This window comes from Chrysochloris asiatica, unplaced genomic scaffold (genome assembly GCF_000296735.1).
Source record: "Chrysochloris asiatica unplaced genomic scaffold, ChrAsi1.0 scaffold00001, whole genome shotgun sequence".
NCBI lineage: Eukaryota > Metazoa > Chordata > Mammalia > Afrosoricida > Chrysochloridae > Chrysochloris > Chrysochloris asiatica.
The window spans coordinates 3,175,585-3,193,559 of record NW_006408519.1 but is presented as its reverse complement, the minus strand read 5'-3'; the positions used below and the strand labels follow the sequence as shown (position 1 = coordinate 3,193,559).

The following is a 17,975-nucleotide window of genomic DNA, read 5'->3' as shown; positions in this document are numbered from 1 at the left end:
AATAGAAAAAAGACGATTCCTTTAACTCACCCATCCCACATGATTTAAAAAATATTATCAATCTGCACATTTCCATTTTTAGGTATATTGTTTGTTGTCTTTAACCTTTCTATGAAATGAAATGTTATCCTTGAACCCTATTTCTTTTTCCAGTGTAACAGCAGGACTATAGCTTTGAGTGCAAAATAAGAATGTAACAGTGATTCTTTAAAGAGAGTGCATTGCAATTTCCAGTGTAACATGAATCCTCTTTAAGAAACTCTGTTTCAAGCATCGGAGTGACTGGCTGTACCTGGCTCTTTTCTAACGCCTGAAACAGAGGGAACCAGCAGTGAAGCGGAGCCTCTGAGGCTGCCTGGCTGTGAAGAACTGGGGATCTGCAAGTGGTCGCTCTGCACTAGGACAGTTTCAGTCAGATCGCTTTTTGGACTTACCCTAGATAAAAGAAAGAAAGTTGACATACATGTATATACCAGCACAAATATGGTGTCAGATGACCTTATAATTGCTATCTATCAAAGGATAATTAATGAAAGCTCTTTATGTATACTCCAAAACTTCAAAATGCAAATAATTTATTATCAAATACATTTTTTGCTGATTTCAAACATCACTACTCATGAACTGAACATGGTGTTTCATGAGGAATACAATTAGTAAAATAGGATTCCCATCCTTAGCTTAACAAATATTTTATTGACTTCCCACTATGGGAGAGGCTCCCATTCAAAGTTAAGAGCTCAGCTGTGCCTTTGAAGAGTGCACAAATCAAGTAGAAAAAAAGCACATGTCCAACTACAATCCAGGTATATGGGAAGTGTCATGGGAATACAGAAAGAGTGAATTTTGCTGAGTTTGGAAGGGCTATTTTTGTTGTTGTTAAGTACCGTGGAGTCGGTTCCGACTCATAGTGACCCTGTGCAGAGTTTTCCAAGGGTGCAAATCTTTACTGGAACAGACAGCCTCCTCTTTCTCCCGTGGAACAGCTGGTAGTTTCAAACTGCTGACCTTAAGGTTCGCAGCCCGATTTGTAACCACTACGCTACTAAGCTAACCTCTTAATCCTGAAACATTAAAATAGTTGGCTGTCAGCATTCTGTTTAATTACATGCTTGCCTCTGTTCTGCTCACCTATGACCATCTGGGAAAATTCATTAAAGATAATGTTAATATCCACTCAGGTTTAGAAAATAAAAATATTTAATAATCATCTTTGTATAAAACGACAAATGTCTGTTAAAAGTGCAATAATGCAGCACTGTGTGGCGCTATGAGTTAATGTGCCAGACTGCAAAGTCATTTGAACTGCAAAGTCGGAGGTTAAAACTCACCAGCTGCTCCTTGGAAACCCTATAACATAGGGTTGCTATAGGTCAGAATTGACTTGACGGCACTTAACAACAACAACAACGGTCAGTTTAAGGAGCTCTGGTAGTCTAGTAGCTACGAGTCAGGCTGCTAACCTCAAGGCCAGCAGTTTGAAACTACCAACTGCTCTGTGGGAGAAAGAGGAGGCTTTCTGCTCCTGTAGTAATTTACAGCCTTGGAAACCTTATACAGGGTCGCTATGAGTCGGAGCTGACTCCAGGGCACATAACCAACCAATCAATCAACCAATCAACTAACCAACCAATCAACCAACTGAGGTCGGTTTGAACTGCAAGGTTGGTGGTTCAAGCTCACCAGTTGCTCCTATGGAACCCTATACAGGGTCACTATGCATTTGAACTGACTGAATGGCACTTAACAACAACAATGAAGACTTAATGGTTTATGTTTCAGATGAACTTTAAATATTCACCTACATAAGCAAACAACTCTTAACAATTACCATGCAAATAAACATTATTTCCCTACTTAAACAATGTAACATTAAGGCTCTTCTCAAAGCAAGAATTAAACTACTACATAGTATGTTTATAAGCAGCACCTAGCAGCGTCGTGGTTACAAGTCGGGCTGTGAACCTCACAGTCAGCAGTTCGAAACTACCAGCTGTTCCACGGGAGAAAGATGAGGCTTTCTCCTCCTGTAAAGATTTACAGCCTCGGAAACCCTGTCCAGGGTCGCTATGAGTCGGAACTGACTCCACGGCACATAACAACAACAACAACTTCCTAGAAAATTTGAATTAAGTATATAGACATGATCTTTTGTGCTATAAAATACTTTCTTCTCAGAAATGCTATGCTTTCATAAAAAAATGTACAATGCAATATTCCAAATAGTGATGATTTTGCCATCTTACCTTCCTTCACTCTGCACACTTTCAGATACACTGCTCTTGTCTTTTCCGTTTGCCTGCTGCCCACAGAGTTGGGAGCTGGATGCTGCTGGGGAGGAAGGTTCACAACAGTCTGGTTCTCTTAACCTGGGAGTGCTTGCCCCATCTGCTCCCTTGTCTCTCGCTGACGTTTCTGGTGAGGTCTGGATTTCCGTAGCAGCTTCTTGTCCTAGGTAATCATGGTTAGTGATTGCTACTGCAGAAGTGCCATGGTTTGCTGTAGCTCCTGTGCTGGTTCCCATGGATTTGGAAATGACTTTCAGCCTGTGGGAACTTGCTCTGTAGTGCTTCCTCTTGTGTTTGACCTTAGAACCGTGCTTTAGGAAACACTCAGATGGCTCCTGTAGCACTTTTCTACCCTCTCGGGTTGTACTGTAAGAAAATGCAAGGAAAAAATTTACTTGTTAATTGGTATAGTAGAAGCCAAAAAAATGAACAAAAACAAATAAGCCACCATCAAAATTATTCTAACTCATGGTGACCCCGTGTGTGCAAAGTAAAACAGCATTCCATAAGGTTTTTAAGGTTGTGACCTTTTGGAAATAGATTACCAGACCTTTCTTCTGAGGTACCTGTTGAAGGGTAGTGGTCAAGCATTTAACTATAACACCTGAGACTCTGAAAAGTATATCTTTGCCCCAAAATCATTATGCATCAAAATTAGAAATTCTAGGTGATTTATAGTATTTGTAAAATCTGAGATTAAAAATACTTTAAGATACATTATTGTTACTAAAACCCTATATAGAGTTTCCGAGGAGAGACTGGTGGGTCTGAACCCCTGACCTTATGGATAGTATTCCAGTGCTTATTCTACACTGCCATATCAAGACTCCCTATAATAATAGTGAAAAAAGTTTAAAGCCCACTTTTTGACCTTAAAAATTATTTGCGAAAAGGTCTACAGTTCTAAAATTTATACCACAAAAACCTTTCACTAATCATACCTATGTGGGCCAGTTTCCAAACTTCAGAGTACTTTGTTGATAGTTGTGTATGATGTCTATAAATAACTGGAATGAACTATTTACTGTATTTTAAAGTAGATAATACAAGCGTTCTACTTTTGTTTGTCAACCAGTCCCTCCTGCCAGGAGGTATTTTTGTAAACACACTATGCTAATTTTTTTACAGCAACCTGTAAAAAAAATTGGCACAGCAGCATTTATGAAAATATGACTCGAGTACATTGTTCCATAGTATTCTGTGAATTTTAGTGTCTACTTTGTTGTTGTTGTTAAATGCCGTTGAGTTGGTTCTGACCCATAGAAACCCTGTATAGGGTTTCCGAGGAGCAACTGATGAGGGTTTCCGAGGAGCAATTGGTGAGCTGTATACGTAGTGGTTACGAATCGGGCTGCGAACCAGCGGTTCGAAACTACCAGCCGCTCCGCGGGAGAAAGATGAGGCTTTCTACTCCCGTAAGGAAACCCTGTACAGGGTCGCTATGGGTTGGAACCGACTCAAAGGCACTTAACAACAACAACATAGGGTTTCCAAGGAGCAACTGGTGAGCTTGAACTTTGCAGTTCAAACCGACTTTGCAGTCCAGTGGGTGCATTAACCCACAGCACCACACCAGGACTCCAGTGTCTACTTTGTTGTTGTTGTTGTTGTTGTTGTTAAGTGCCATTGAGTCGGTTCCGACCCATTTAGTGAGGGTAAATTAGTAGAAGTTACAACAAATTTCAAGGTAATGCAATGGCTTCATATAATAAGCACACTTATTATATGATAATAAATACAAGGTCTTCATATAATAAACTACAAGGTCTGTGGTCCAGCTCTCCAGCTGCTCCGTGGGAGACAGATGAGGCTTTCTGCTCCTGCAAAGATTTAAAGCCTTGGAAACCCTATACAGGATTGCTATGAGTCGGAACCAATTCTGCAACCTAGATAGGGCCTCAATGAGTTGGAACTGACTCAACAGCACTCAACAACAGTAAATAATGACAATACCCATTATTTACATTAACTTGTACGTTACAGATATGCTTTTATACTTGATCCCATTTGTTGTTGTTGCTTTTATACTTGATCCCATTTGTTGTTGTTGTTACGTGCTGTCGAGTTGGTTAATACTCACAGCAACCCTGTATAGGGTTTCCTCCTCACTTTATTGAAAAAAAAAAGAGAGAGAGATAACTATTTAAAATGTCACTCAAAATAATAAAAAATAAATAGAATAGTATATATGCATCAAGTGCCAAAATAAAATACATTCCTCCATGACAGATTTCCAACATCAGGTAGCTTATCAAATTCAAGCAATAGTTAATGCAATTAAATGCCAGTAAAATGATGATTTGAACAATTCCTTGGTGTTTGATCTGCTTATTTTAAAACAATGTCAGAAAATGAAATAGGTTCTTACTCTCGCTTGCGATTTCGTTTAAACAACCCAGCCCATTCTGTGCATGTCTTTTTGCTTCCAACCCAGAAGACAGCAGAGATTCCAACAATTAATGTCATCAAATATTTGATCATAAATAAAGCCAAATCAGGTCGAGCTTTTGTTTTTGCCTGCAAGAAAAAGTGGCGGGGAATGGAAATAATAAAATGTTTAGTAGTACGTTTAAAGTAGAGAGAAAGCCTACATAATCAATGTAAACACTGAACAAAAAGTATAAATCTTTGAAGTTCATTTTAGAAGAGACTGCAAATAACATCATATAATGAATAACATTTTAAGTACAATGCATTGTTGAGCTGAAGTTCTGAACAACTAGGGTGAACCTTTACATGTCTAATAAAATATAGAACTAGAAAGGACAAGGTAATGAAATATGGACTTCCTGACATCTCCCCCTGAAAGGTAAATTAGTATCTTAAAATGGCCCAACTATCTGCCTTTAAATATTTATCAATTTTCCTTCACAATAATCTACCAAACACCCAACACTCAAATTACATTTAGACTCATTATAATAACACATTACTTTATAATCTATGTTAAAAACTTGGTTAGTTAGAAAAAAATAAGCATCAATATCCCCCAAATGCTAAAATGTAGAAATTTCATAAAATGAACTATTTTTTTCCAAGCATAATTTCATATATTATTTTTAAAACACTGCATAAATGTCAAAGTGGTAAACATTAACTATATCATGCTTTTGGCATTTAATAATATTTCTTGGAACCCATTCTATATCAGAACCAACAGAACTCTTTATTCCTTTTAAAGGCTGTCTACTGTTTTGTTCTATGGCTGACCCATGATTTATTCAACTATCTCTAAGGGATATTTAACTTACTTCGAATCTACTATCATTGCAAATAATGTTACAGAGACTAACTTTGCACGTGTGTAATTTCTTACACATTCATGAAAAGATCTGTTTATACATTCCCAAAGTGATTGGATAAGGAGCATACACATTTAAAACCTGATTGATATTGTTCAATTACTCTCCACAGAAGGCTGCACTAATTGAAACTTTCAATAGCAAAGTCTTGTAAGATTTATTTTGTCACACTTTTACCAACACAATGGTTATAAAACCTTTAGAATTTTTTTCCATGTTATAAGAATTTAATTTTATTATAATTTGCATTTCTGTTAGTATAAAATTTCATATGCTTAAAAAACGTCTTTTGATTTGCCTTTTTGGTGATCCTTCTTCATAATCTTTTCTCCTTTTTATACCAGATTGTTTGAGTTACAAATAAATTTCTCCATTAAAATATATATATATATTATGGTGTTTTTAAGATGTTCAGTTTTTTACTTAGTTAAGTTGTTAAGTGCCATCGAGTCAGTTCTGACTCATAGTGACCCTGCATAGGGTTTCCAAGGAGCAGCTGGTGAGCTTGAACCACAATTATTTTATGGTTTTTATGTTTTATATTATATTTATATAAAGTCCTACATTATAAGATTATAAAATTATTTTATCTTTTAATATTTTATAGGTTTTCCTTCATAAAATATGATGGTTACAAACTGTAGATCTTAAAGGTTTTAATAGTATGTGTTTATTATTCCAGTTTGTCAATAAGACTGAGGACTCTGGGAAACATTGTTAACAACATAGTAGGAGCACTTTAAGACACAGTTGTCTTATTGAGTATATAGTAAAAATAGACTGTTGGTAAATTGTAAAGTGAGCAAAAAAAACTCTCACATCAATATAAAATATAGGTTCTACTTTCTAGGATATAAATTACTATGTGAAACAAATAAGCCCACACATTACTTGACTTGACATACTGTGATGGTACAATTACTTAATATATTTAATATAAAAATATTCAAGAATAATGATTAAAAGTTATTTAAAAACAAAATTTCTATAAATAACACTGCTTTAAAGATTAATATTCTGAAATTGACTACTACAATCTTAAAAACACCGCAGTAGTACTAATGACAAATATTAAATACAATGAAACATTTTGCTTCAATTGTTTTTTTTTTTAATTAAGAAATGATAAAATAGCTTAATTGCTTCTGCAACTTCATTTGAAAAAAAAATAATAGCTAAAGAAGACATTTATGATTTTAACTGAAGCTAAAACTTAGAGTGAACTCAATACATTTTTCTCAGTTTCAGCTGATGTATAGACTATATTCTTACCTGAAACCCGATTCTATGTTCATTGACTAATAGAGATAAATTTCCAGGGGACCTTTTTAAAGTTAAATTGAAATAGCCAAATAATTCAAACGACAGCCTTTACCTGATAAGGGCATGGGATGTGGTACTGACGGCAATGGTCAGAGACCCAAGTCATTTCCCAGGTGATTCTATTCACTTGCTCATAGATGTAACATCCAAGTAGTGTCACTAACGGGACAAGATACAGGCCACTGAAGACTCCAATCCGAATCATAAATTTCTTTAGTTTCTCTTGGTTACGGCTATCACGTTGTATAACTTGTCGAACATGATTTAAAGAAATAATTCCAGTTAAAAGAAGAGACAGCCCAATAAACACACAGAAGCATAGTGGCAAAACTACAAAGTAGCAAGAAGCATCCAGGTCATAAAGGCCAACAAAGCAAACTCCACTGATATTGTCTCCCTCAACTTTGTTCATAGCAAGAAGCATAATAGTTAGAAAACCTGGAACTCCCCAGGCGACAGCATGGAACCAAACTGCTTTTTGTTCAATGGCTTCACAACTCCATTTTCTTCCTGCAGCTAAGAACCAAGTAATGGTAAGAATCACCCACCATACAGTCCCAGCCATTGTGAAAAAATACAAAAACATAAACAAAACAGTACAAGCCTTATTCTGAGCGCCGAGAACAACTGTGTCACCATGGGTCACCTTCTCATCTGCCTTATTACAGGCTGTGCTGTTGCCCAGCAAAAAGCCAATGAAGTACATAAGAGATACAATGCTATAACAGACAGAGTAATATATAATAGGTCTCTCTGGATATCGAAATCTTTTAACATCAATTAAAAAAGTCAGGAATGTGAACAGAGTTGCACAAAAACAGAATATCGAAACAATTCCAATAAAACTTCTTGCAAACTCTAGCTCATCGTTTTGAAAATACATATTGGGGCATGGAGGTGCACAATGGTCAAGGCCCAGAAACTTAAAGCCTTGCAGCCCAGAGGTCTTGAGATGCCTTGGACACCAAAATCCAATGTCTCTATGGACTTGTTCTGTTTTCTTCTGAGCGATATGAAACGTTGTGGGTGGATTTAAAGTTGCAGGAATGGTCTCATCACAGTATTTCAATCTGTAAAGAGTATAAAAATTAATATACAACATCAACATTTTTACTGATACACTATTTTAATGCTATGCTTTTCAACTGTAATTCATCAGTTATATATTCATAACTGATGTAAAGACAAACAAACAAGAAGATTATATAGGATAGAGAAAGCTAGGTAGAGATGCTTTTTAGGGGAAAAGGCTATTATAACAAGGACAGAAAAAGAATGAGAGAAAAACATAACAGAAGATGGTAAGATTCCATAGACCCTTGAGTAGTATGGTGAATATACATTATTGTAGGGAAAGAAAGCAATAAGAAGTGCTATAGGCTACAACTCGGTAGGATAAGCACCCAACTACAAGGCTGGTGGTTCAAACTCACCAGCCCCTCCTCAGAAACCCTATACAGGGGTGCTTATGTGCTGTGACTGACTCAATGGCATTGAACAACAACATAGGCTCCAACAAGAGGAATTAATTTATTGACAAGCCATCAATGCTTGACCCAGAATTGAAAAGAAAGCCCACTTGCCACAAAGCTCCTCATGTACACAAGACGCTTCGACACGCTGAGGATTGTAAGGGCCTCAGATAAGTCAGGAACTTTTTACATTACTTCCAGGACAAAGGCACTCCTGGGTAGCCCAGATTTCTACACAGGCCATCACCATAGAAATGAATGGTACTGCAAATAGTATGTGTTGATATGTTTTTACTACAAAGCTAAATATGTTACAGTTTTCATTATGCTAAAACTTTTAAAGAGGTCAGAATTAGTCTTCCAATCAGAAGCTTATTTTTGTGTGTGTGCTTCCAAAGTAAAGAAAATATTATAAAAGCCTGGAAGACTTATTTATAAAAATGAAGACAATAACATTTCCTTGTACAAGAAACACCAGCTCTCATCAGGTTGTGACCTGAGAACCCTGCTCTACATACAGAAGCCAACATGTGCATCCCCACCCTGTCCCCCAGTTGCTATCTTTAATACCTCACAAGCTTCTCATTATCCATCCGGAGCCTGAAAGCATGTACTACACCAGCTCCTTCCTTACCTTGCCCACACGCTTCCTCAAATCACTCTAGCCACAAGGCCTTTTGTAATCCCCTGGATATGCCAAGCTCTCTTCTGCCACAGGGCCTCTGGACAAGCTGCTCCCTCTTTCCTTCCCTCACTGCTAAGTTACTTCAGTCTTTTTTATACTTTAGCTCAATAGCCATCTCCTCAAAGAAACCTTCTCTGGCCCCAGTTTAGGTACAATGTGCCATTCCATGTTCTCACAGAACTATGCACCTCTCCTTTGTTGCACTGACCACAACTGCAGTTTTGCATTTATTTGTATCATTATTTGATGAGTATCTTTCTCTACCACCATATTGTACATTCCCTGAGAGAAAGAATCATGTCTTTTTCACTTACCATTGTGTCCCCAACACTTAACTACAACAGTGTCAGGTATTGATCAGGTATGCAATAAACATTTGTTGAAGTCACAAGCATTTTGGAGAGCTAACCAATATTAAAATACCATCAATAGCTTTTAGCAAAAAATACAATTTACCTGTCACATTTAAGTTCCTCAGGCCAATGGATGTCAAAAGTATCAATTATTTTTTTGCAATCAGAATATACTTTCTCACAAAATTCACGACAAGGTGGAATCACGTCAATTTGTTTTGTGCAGTTTGGTACAAAAGCTTTGCAAAGGAAAGTTTCAACATTTGGTGAACATTCCAAATTTGCAAGAGGAAGAAAATGCTATAAAGTAAAACAGCAAGATAAGATTAGAAAACATTTTACTAACAAATGAGTGAAATTAATGCATTTACTATATTTAAAGTATACTTTTTAACTTATACTTCCAAAAGAACCCTAAAATTTCCCTTTCTATACAATAAAATTTTGAGGAAATAATTTTGGGTCATCTGTTAGACTTATAAACCCTTTGTACATAACGGAGTACTATTATTTTACCAATCATATGTTTTTCAAGATGACATGGTAAATCAAAACAAATTAAAAGCATGATTTGCTTACTAGGTGAAATAAAGTATTCAAATATTCAGTTTACAAGTATATGCTGCAATACATTAACACCACACTGAGCATTCTGGAAGCCATGAGAGTGTGGAGGGCAGAGGAACAGCATGACAAAGGTACACGAACTGTGAGAACATTGGTGCATTCAGGTCAGAGGTTAAAAAGGAAGAGCCAACGAGAGATGAGACTGGAAAGGTAAGATGGACGTGATCATAAAGAATACAAATGACACGCTGAGTTGCTTGGATTTTGGAATGGGATTCTACTGGATAATTTCAAGCAGGAAGTGATTCGAGGTACTGAAAGTCTGAGTTTGATTCCTGACTCCACACTTAGACACTATATAACTATGTCAAGGAATTTCCCTTCTCTGTGCCTTAGCTTGCTTATCTGTAAATTGGGAATAACAACAGTATTTGCCTCCTAAGACTGTTGGGAAGACTAAGTTAATAAGCGTATAGCATGTAGAAGAGGGGCTGGCACATAGTAAGCACTCAATAAATGTTAATTATGGTGATGATTACATTCAGTGAGTTCTGATCAAGGCTGGGTAAAATGCTAGATGGACCACAAGTTTACCTCCTTACCTTCCTCCTCACTTTTAGAATAAAGAAAAAGAGGTACTAACTCATCAGGTTACAGTGAACAGGAGAGACTATAGTCGGGTAAGGATTTAGATTTGGAAGACATCATTATAAAATGGTAATTGAAATAACTTCATGAAATTACCTAAGGAGAACATGTAGAGAAAGAGAAAAGAAAACTTCTGATGCTTTTCTAAATACTATTGAAATGAAACAGGGTTAAAATTTAAAAATGAAATTCAGATGTATACCCCTCCAATAAAAGGTAGAGTGGGGAGTGGGAAAGGGAGTCATCAGTGAACTATAAACTGATAAATTTCTGAAAAACAAAAAGAAGGAAGAAGGGCTTCTGTTTTCAGCAGTCTAACCAACTAAGTAGTAAAATAGTGATCTCCTACTACAAACATTCAGATCCTGAATAGAGCATACCAAACGTACTTTAAACTGCACTGCTGAGCACTGTCAACTCTAATAAAAGAGCTTTAAAATGTAAAGCAAAAGGTGACAAAATGACAAGGAGAAATGGGCAATCAATCTGACATTCATGAGAAGCTTCAACATATCTTCTTAGTAAATGATAGGTCAAAAGCAGACAAAAAAATTAGTAAGGAAAGAGATTTGATTAGAACACTACAATTAACAAGTCTGATTTAAAGGGCACATACAGAGCCTGACACCCAACCATTACAGCTTTGGAGGATGTCAGACCAGTGGAGTCCACCCTGTCCTGATGGGAGGAGCACAGCAACTGAGCAGAGGCAGGACTGCCACTGGTGGGGCACTACATCTTTCTGTGTGAAGGATGCTCTGAGACCTGACCCTTTATCCCTAATAGGAGCTTGCTGGAAAGCAAACAGCACAGGGCTGGTCTCAGTTTTCTCTATCCCAAGGAGGTGAGTGTCCTCCTCTGGCCCTGAAATAGGAAAGGGGAGCATGGACAGGTGGCACAATGGCTAAGCACTTGACTGCTATATGAGAGGTCAGTGGTTCCGACTCACTAGCTCTGGTAGCATAGTGGTTACGAGTTGGGCTGCCAACAGCAAGGTCAGCAGTTCAAAACTACCAGCTGTTCTGCGGGAGAAAGATGAGGCTTTCTGCTCCCATAAAGATTTACAGCCTCGGAAACCCTGTGCAAGGTCACTATGAGTCGGAACTGACTCCATGGTACTTTACAACAACAAGTGGTTCCGTGGGAGAAAAGACTTGGTGATGTGCTCTTGTAAACTGTTGTTGTGAAGTGCTGTTGAGTTGGTTCGGACTCACAGCAACCCTGTATAGAGTTTCTGAGAGTGGCTGCAGGGTTTGAGCTGCCAACCTTGTGGTTAGCACAGTTAGCAGTGTTTATGCTAAAGTGCCACAAAACCAGGGCTCATAAACATTTAAGGCTAGGCAACCCTACGGGCAGTTCTACTGTTACACACGGTCACTATGAGATGGACTACCACAGTGGCTGTAACACTAGGCTCACACATAACAACTGAGGGGGATGCAGAACTGGGCAGTGTTTCTTTCTGTCACACGTTAAGGTCACTATGAGTCAGAACTGACATGATGGTACCTAACCATCCTGGTGTGGTGCTGTGGGTTAATGCGCTGGACTGCAAAGTTGGTTTGACCCGTACGGTTGGCGTTTTAAGCTTACCTGCCACTCCTCAGAAACCCTATTCAGGGTCGCTATGGGTCGGAACTGACTCAACGGCACTTAACAACAACAATAACCATCACCACAACTAATGTCTTCCAGATTTGATTTTAACTTGACCTTCCCTGTACATCCTGGGATTAAACTTGAGTTACAGGCTGAGACATGAACCAGAACCCCACTGATAATGCGAAGTCACTTTACCAGTGAATGAGGACATGGGACTGAAAAGCATCAGGAGTTTCGTTTTCTACTCTGCTGATATGCAGAGAGATGAAGTGACAAAAGCTTTAACTCTTGCTCTAAAGTGGCACCAAAAAGAAAGCCCAATTCTAGTGATGCTGACAAAAATTTAGGGAAAGTGAAGAATTCTAAAAGCTGACTTGGATACAAAAGGGATTGACTTAGCTAAACAGCTGAATCATTAAGAATCTACAGAGGTTTTTTAATGTTTTCAATTACACATTCCAGAGCAAGCAGTGTCAAAGTCGTTATAAAGCGTCTTGAGTAAATCCTTGAGAGTGAAGTGTAGAGAAAGAGGAGGAAACTTTGCTATTGATTTCCATGAATGTGACCATTCTCAATTTAATCAGTTTCTCTAAAAACGTAAAGCAGAATCTGGAATACAAGCAAAGAAAAAGTAAGACTGTACATACTTCCCTAATGGAAAACTTGTGATTTCTAAAATATTTCTTGGCAGAATGCATTAGAAATTTAAAATTATTTCTCTAAAGAGCTTTCCTTTGGAAAATTAGACAAATATCATCAGGTTGGTACTACAAAAGACTGTGTCCAGTGAAGAATCATTTCTTAATTTAAAACTTGTACTTCAAAAACTGTAACAAGCATGTAAACTAGAGTAATGAAGCATCACTATCTGCATGCTACAGAAGCAAGGCCAGGAACTAACCACGGCACAACCACCTCTCTCTGAGGGCAGGATCTCCCATGAGTGTAACTGATCATACTCCAGACCACGGAATACCAAGAGGCCCTAGCGGAACCAAGTGCCTATCAGTGGAGTCTCCTAGGAGAAACATTGCCCTCTCTGCTTACTACAGGCCTACCCTTATTCTAACACAGTCCGCAAAATAGTCAAATATACTTTCTTTGCTACACTAACAAAACATCACAAAGGAAAGTAGGTTTGTGGTTTCTGTATTTAAACACAACAGCAGCTACTGTACATATAACTGACTTGGAAGACCTTTCAGCATTTATTTCATTTTATGACTCAGTAGTTTCCTTTAAGAATGTTGTTGCTGTTGTTAAGTGCTATCCAGTCAGTTCTGACTCCTAGTGACCCTGTATAGGGTTTCTGAGGAGTGGCTGTTGAATTTGAACTGCTGACCTTGCAATTCAAATGAACTTGTGGTTCAGCGTTTACCCTTCAGCGCCACACCAGGACTCCTTAACCATCTCTATTTTCGGATAGTTTTCCCTGGAAGGAGGTGGAGAGGTAGGGAAAGGCTAACCACACTAAACAGTTTCTTTTCTTGTCTAGAAAGTAAGGAGAAAAGGAGGTAGTAGGAAGGGAGCAGTGGACGCCTCTAAAAGTAGAAAACTGAAAATGTTTAAAAAGCACTGTCCAAGAGAAAACAGATTTTTCTCTTTAAAGTCTGTTTTTCTAGTTTTTCTCCAGCCCCTTATTTTTAAGGGAATGGACATTTCTGTAGTATATAGTAACAGGTGCAAAGAGGCGGTTTTTTTTTTTGGTCTGGAGCCTCAGCTCCCTTCCCTTTATACAGTTTAAAAGTAGAATGACCACATGCTGTTCCAAACAATACAGAACTTGGCCTTTACCTAGCCCTCACTGAAGGCAATTCAACAAAGAAAAATACAATATTCCTGTTTCCATTTTCCCTAGATCAGTCTCAGCATTTTCTGGATGAAATCAGTCTCTCCGGGGAGGTCAACCTCCCTATCAGAGAAACAATGCTCTAGATATGAAACAACAAGGAGCACAATGGAGACCAGCAGCCATTTGTTTTTCCACTTGGGAGAGTTAGCCTGTACAACATCCTTTTCATCACAAAGCCAAGCTACTATTCAGAACCAGAAATTAACTCTTTGGAATACAAAGAACTTTAGGTTCAGAGGGGAAAAAAGGCACCCCCCTCCCAAATTCCTTATTCCAAGCAATATAATAAAATTTTAATTAACTAAAGAACCAGTTACCTCAGATTTTTTGGGTTTGTGATAAACTTGACTTTATAAAAATTTTATGTGGGAAATAAATGACATAGATAACTCAGGTAACATATTAATGAGAATACACAATACTGCTGATTATTTATTAGATGCAATATTATAGAGCCCTAGTAGCATCTTGTTAGAAATATTCGACTGTTAAACCAAAGGTCAGCAGTTCGAACTCACCAGCTGCTCTTCAGGAGAAAGATGTGGATGTATGCTCCCTTAAAGCTTTACAGCCTTGGAAACTGAGGGGACAGTTCTAGTATGCCGTCTAGGGTCGCTGTGAGTCATAACTGACGGGATGGCAGTGGGTATACTATTCTGAGGAGCCCTGGTGACACAGTGGTTAAAGCAATCTGTTGTTAATCAGAATCACACCAGCCCGTCATAGGAAAAAGATGTGGTAATCTGCTTCCATATATATTTACATTCTAGGAAGCCCTATTGGGTCACTATAAGTCAACTTGACATTAAGATTTTTAAAAACATTCTTCTTAACAACACTTTCAAAACTAATGGTTGGCACACTACAGTCCATAAGCTAAATCCAAGCTGAAGCCTGTTTTTGTAAATAAAGTTTTATTAAAACACAGCCATGTTCATTCATTTATGTATTGTCTGTGGCTGATTTCCTGTTACAACTGCAGAGTTGAATAGTTCTGATCAGGGCGATATGATCTGCAAAGCCAAAGATATTTAATGTTTGGTCCTTTACAGAAAACGTTTGCCAATCCCTGCTCTAATTGGTCACAAACTTTCGTGTTCATCAAAAACACCAGGTAAAATTCCTGGGTCCTCTCTCCAGAGAGTAGTTCTAGTAAGTTGGGGTGAGGTCCATGAACTTGCAATTCTAATAAGCTCACAACTGCTGGTCTTTGAACTAAGCTTTGACAATCACTACTATAAGCCATTTCATATGTTGCTGTTGTTGTTGCTAAGTGTCATCGAGTCAGTTCTGACTCATAGTAACACTGTATTGGGTTTCTGAGATGCAGCTGGTGGGTTTGAACTGTTGACCTTGTGGTTAGAACTCCAGTGCTGATCCTAGAGTACCAAAGTACAAGTCATTTCATATAGTCACAAATAAACACTGTCCACAAATGTCTAAATTCTGTAAGACAGACTAACTTTCACACACAATGAAAACTGAGACATAAAAGAGGTTAAGATATGATCTCTTATAGTGAATTCTTAAAAATACAACTGGTTTCCATATCAACAGACAATTCTTCAGCCCCTCCTCCTTATATCAATTCATAGTGAACAGCGGAAATTCAATTTGAGTCCAGCAGAAATCAAAGGTCATTGGTTTGGAGATATAAAACCCAATCTGTTCTTAAGAGAAGCTATAAAACACATTTCCAGTAAAACTCTAATTATATGCAGTTTAATTTAGTACTTGACTGGACTATAACAAATATTAAAAGAACAATGTTTGTAAAGAATCTGCTATATAATTTATTATCCCATATGACCCAATCAAAATTCTACTTGAATTGTTATAAATAAACTGCGTTAAATTAATTCTAACATGCATGAAGCTATATGGGAAAGAGGATGAAGATGCCACCTGATACATTTTATTGTTAAGTGTCATTGAGTAGGTTCTGACTCATAGTGGCCCTGTATAGGGTTGCAAAGGAGTGGCTGTTGAGTTTGAACTGCTGACCTCGTGGTTAAATGCTTTATCCCATAGTGCCATACCAGGACTCCATTTTATTAGACTTGAGCAGAACAAAAAGATGGTATGTAACCAAACTTATTGCTGTTGATTCTGACTCCAGTGACCCTAGAGCTCTTAGGGTTTCTCAGGCTGTAAATCTTGATGGGCGTATAAAGCCTCATCTTTCTCCCACAGAGTAGCTGGTGGATTTGAAATACTGATAGTGTTGTTAACAATCTAACACTTAACCCACTATGCCACCAGAGTTCCTGAATGTTATACAACAACCTAAAAATATTAGTATGTATGACTTTGACATGGACACCATCAAAGATAGACACAGAAGGTGAATATTTAGGGGACACATTTTCTTTACTGATTTGTTAGGACAGGAAATGCCACTTTTTTTCTTTGTACAGTCTTGATTAAACATCTATAATGTTTTAAGGTACTATGCTAAGTATTAGGGTTAGAGATGAATAAACACCATCCCGGCCTTCACTAAGTTCACTATCTAGTTAGACATGTAAATAACTGCATTGTCATATATACCAAGCACTATAAGATTATATGGAGTTCGGATGTGGCACTGCAGGAGAATGCCCTGGACCGCAGTCAGCAGTTCAAACTCACCAGCTCCTCCTTGAAATCCTCTATAGGGTCACTATGAGTTGGAACCAACTTGACAGCACTTAATAACAAAAATTTAAGATTATATGGAGTCCTGGTGTGGAGCTGTAGGTTAAGCACTGGACTGCTAACTGCAAGGTTGGTGGTTCAAACTCACCAGCCGCTCCTTCGAAACCCTGTATAGGGTTGTTATAAGTTAGAATTGGCTTGTTGGTACTTAACAAAAACATGACAGTATATGGGTCCTTGAGTGGCACAAAGGTTTGTGCTCAACTACTAACTGAAAGGCGGCGGTTTGAAAGAAAGTTCTCACAGTCTGTTTCCGTAAAGACTGAACCCTATATGGAGCAATTCTATTCCGAAACACATGGTCACTGTGAGCCAGAATCTACTTGACAGAAACGTGAAAGGCGGCTTCCTGAGGCACAAAGATTGCTTTCACTGAGAATTGAAGGTATTGATTAGATGAAGAAGGGTAGAGGGCACATCAGGTGGAGGGTAAACCTGTACAAAGCTATGGAGATGAGAGAGAGAGGGACGGGAATTTGCATTCTCTAGTAGATCAGCATGTCTGAAGCAAAGTGCGCAATGTAGAAATGGGGCATGATGGGAGGTGGGGCCGGAAGGTAAGATCCCACAAGAGCTTTGGGGGCCATGTGAGAGACTGGGTCTTTATTTTTCAAGCTTTAAGACATTGGTGAAGAAATCTAACCCCAAAGTACACTGTAAAGGTTTGAGCTGTAATAAATTCACTTTGGGACCCATAGAGAGGAGATGGATATTGCAAAAGATTTTCTTTTTAATCTAAAAAGTCTGACCAGACATTGTATCCATGGCAGAGAAGAGTGGGAAAAAAAGGAAAGGTTAAATAGAAGAGGAAAAATTTGAAGCATCGACTTCAAGTTTTGTCTAAACGAAGTTTGCATAGATGTAGAAAAGACCAAAATGAACACATTCCCAATACTAGGAAAAATTTCTGTTTATCCAATAAGGTCAAGGGTCCCCCCAGTTTTTTTTTTTTAAGTTAAAGATGACCTCATAGCCCATACTGAGAGAAAAAACTGTCAGATATCTGGGGCATATCATAACTTCTCTGGGACTTGGTTTCTTTATCTATGTAGTAAGATTTTCAGGGGTCTTAATCTGAGTCATAAATAAAAGCATATTTCTATATAGTTTTCTGATTATAATACTATGTATGTGTGTGTGTGTATATATATATATATATGTATGTTGTTGTTGTTAAGTGCCGTCA

At 37.9% G+C, this 17,975-nt stretch overlaps 1 protein-coding gene across 1 annotated transcript in view; it reads right to left on the bottom strand.

Moving 5' to 3' along the window:
* Positions 1–266: 266 nt before the first annotated feature.
* Positions 267–17,975, bottom strand: part of FZD6 (frizzled class receptor 6) — a 22,068-nt gene continuing 4,359 nt past the window's right edge. Inside the window, exons 2-6 of the mRNA XM_006830821.1 lie at positions 9,527–9,723; positions 6,966–7,983; positions 4,657–4,805; positions 2,247–2,654; positions 267–435 (exon numbers count right to left, since the gene is read on the bottom strand). Of these exons, the coding sequence (XP_006830884.1) occupies positions 267–435; positions 2,247–2,654; positions 4,657–4,805; positions 6,966–7,983; positions 9,527–9,723 (1,941 nt within the window). The remainder of the gene's footprint in view (positions 436–2,246; positions 2,655–4,656; positions 4,806–6,965; positions 7,984–9,526; positions 9,724–17,975) is intronic.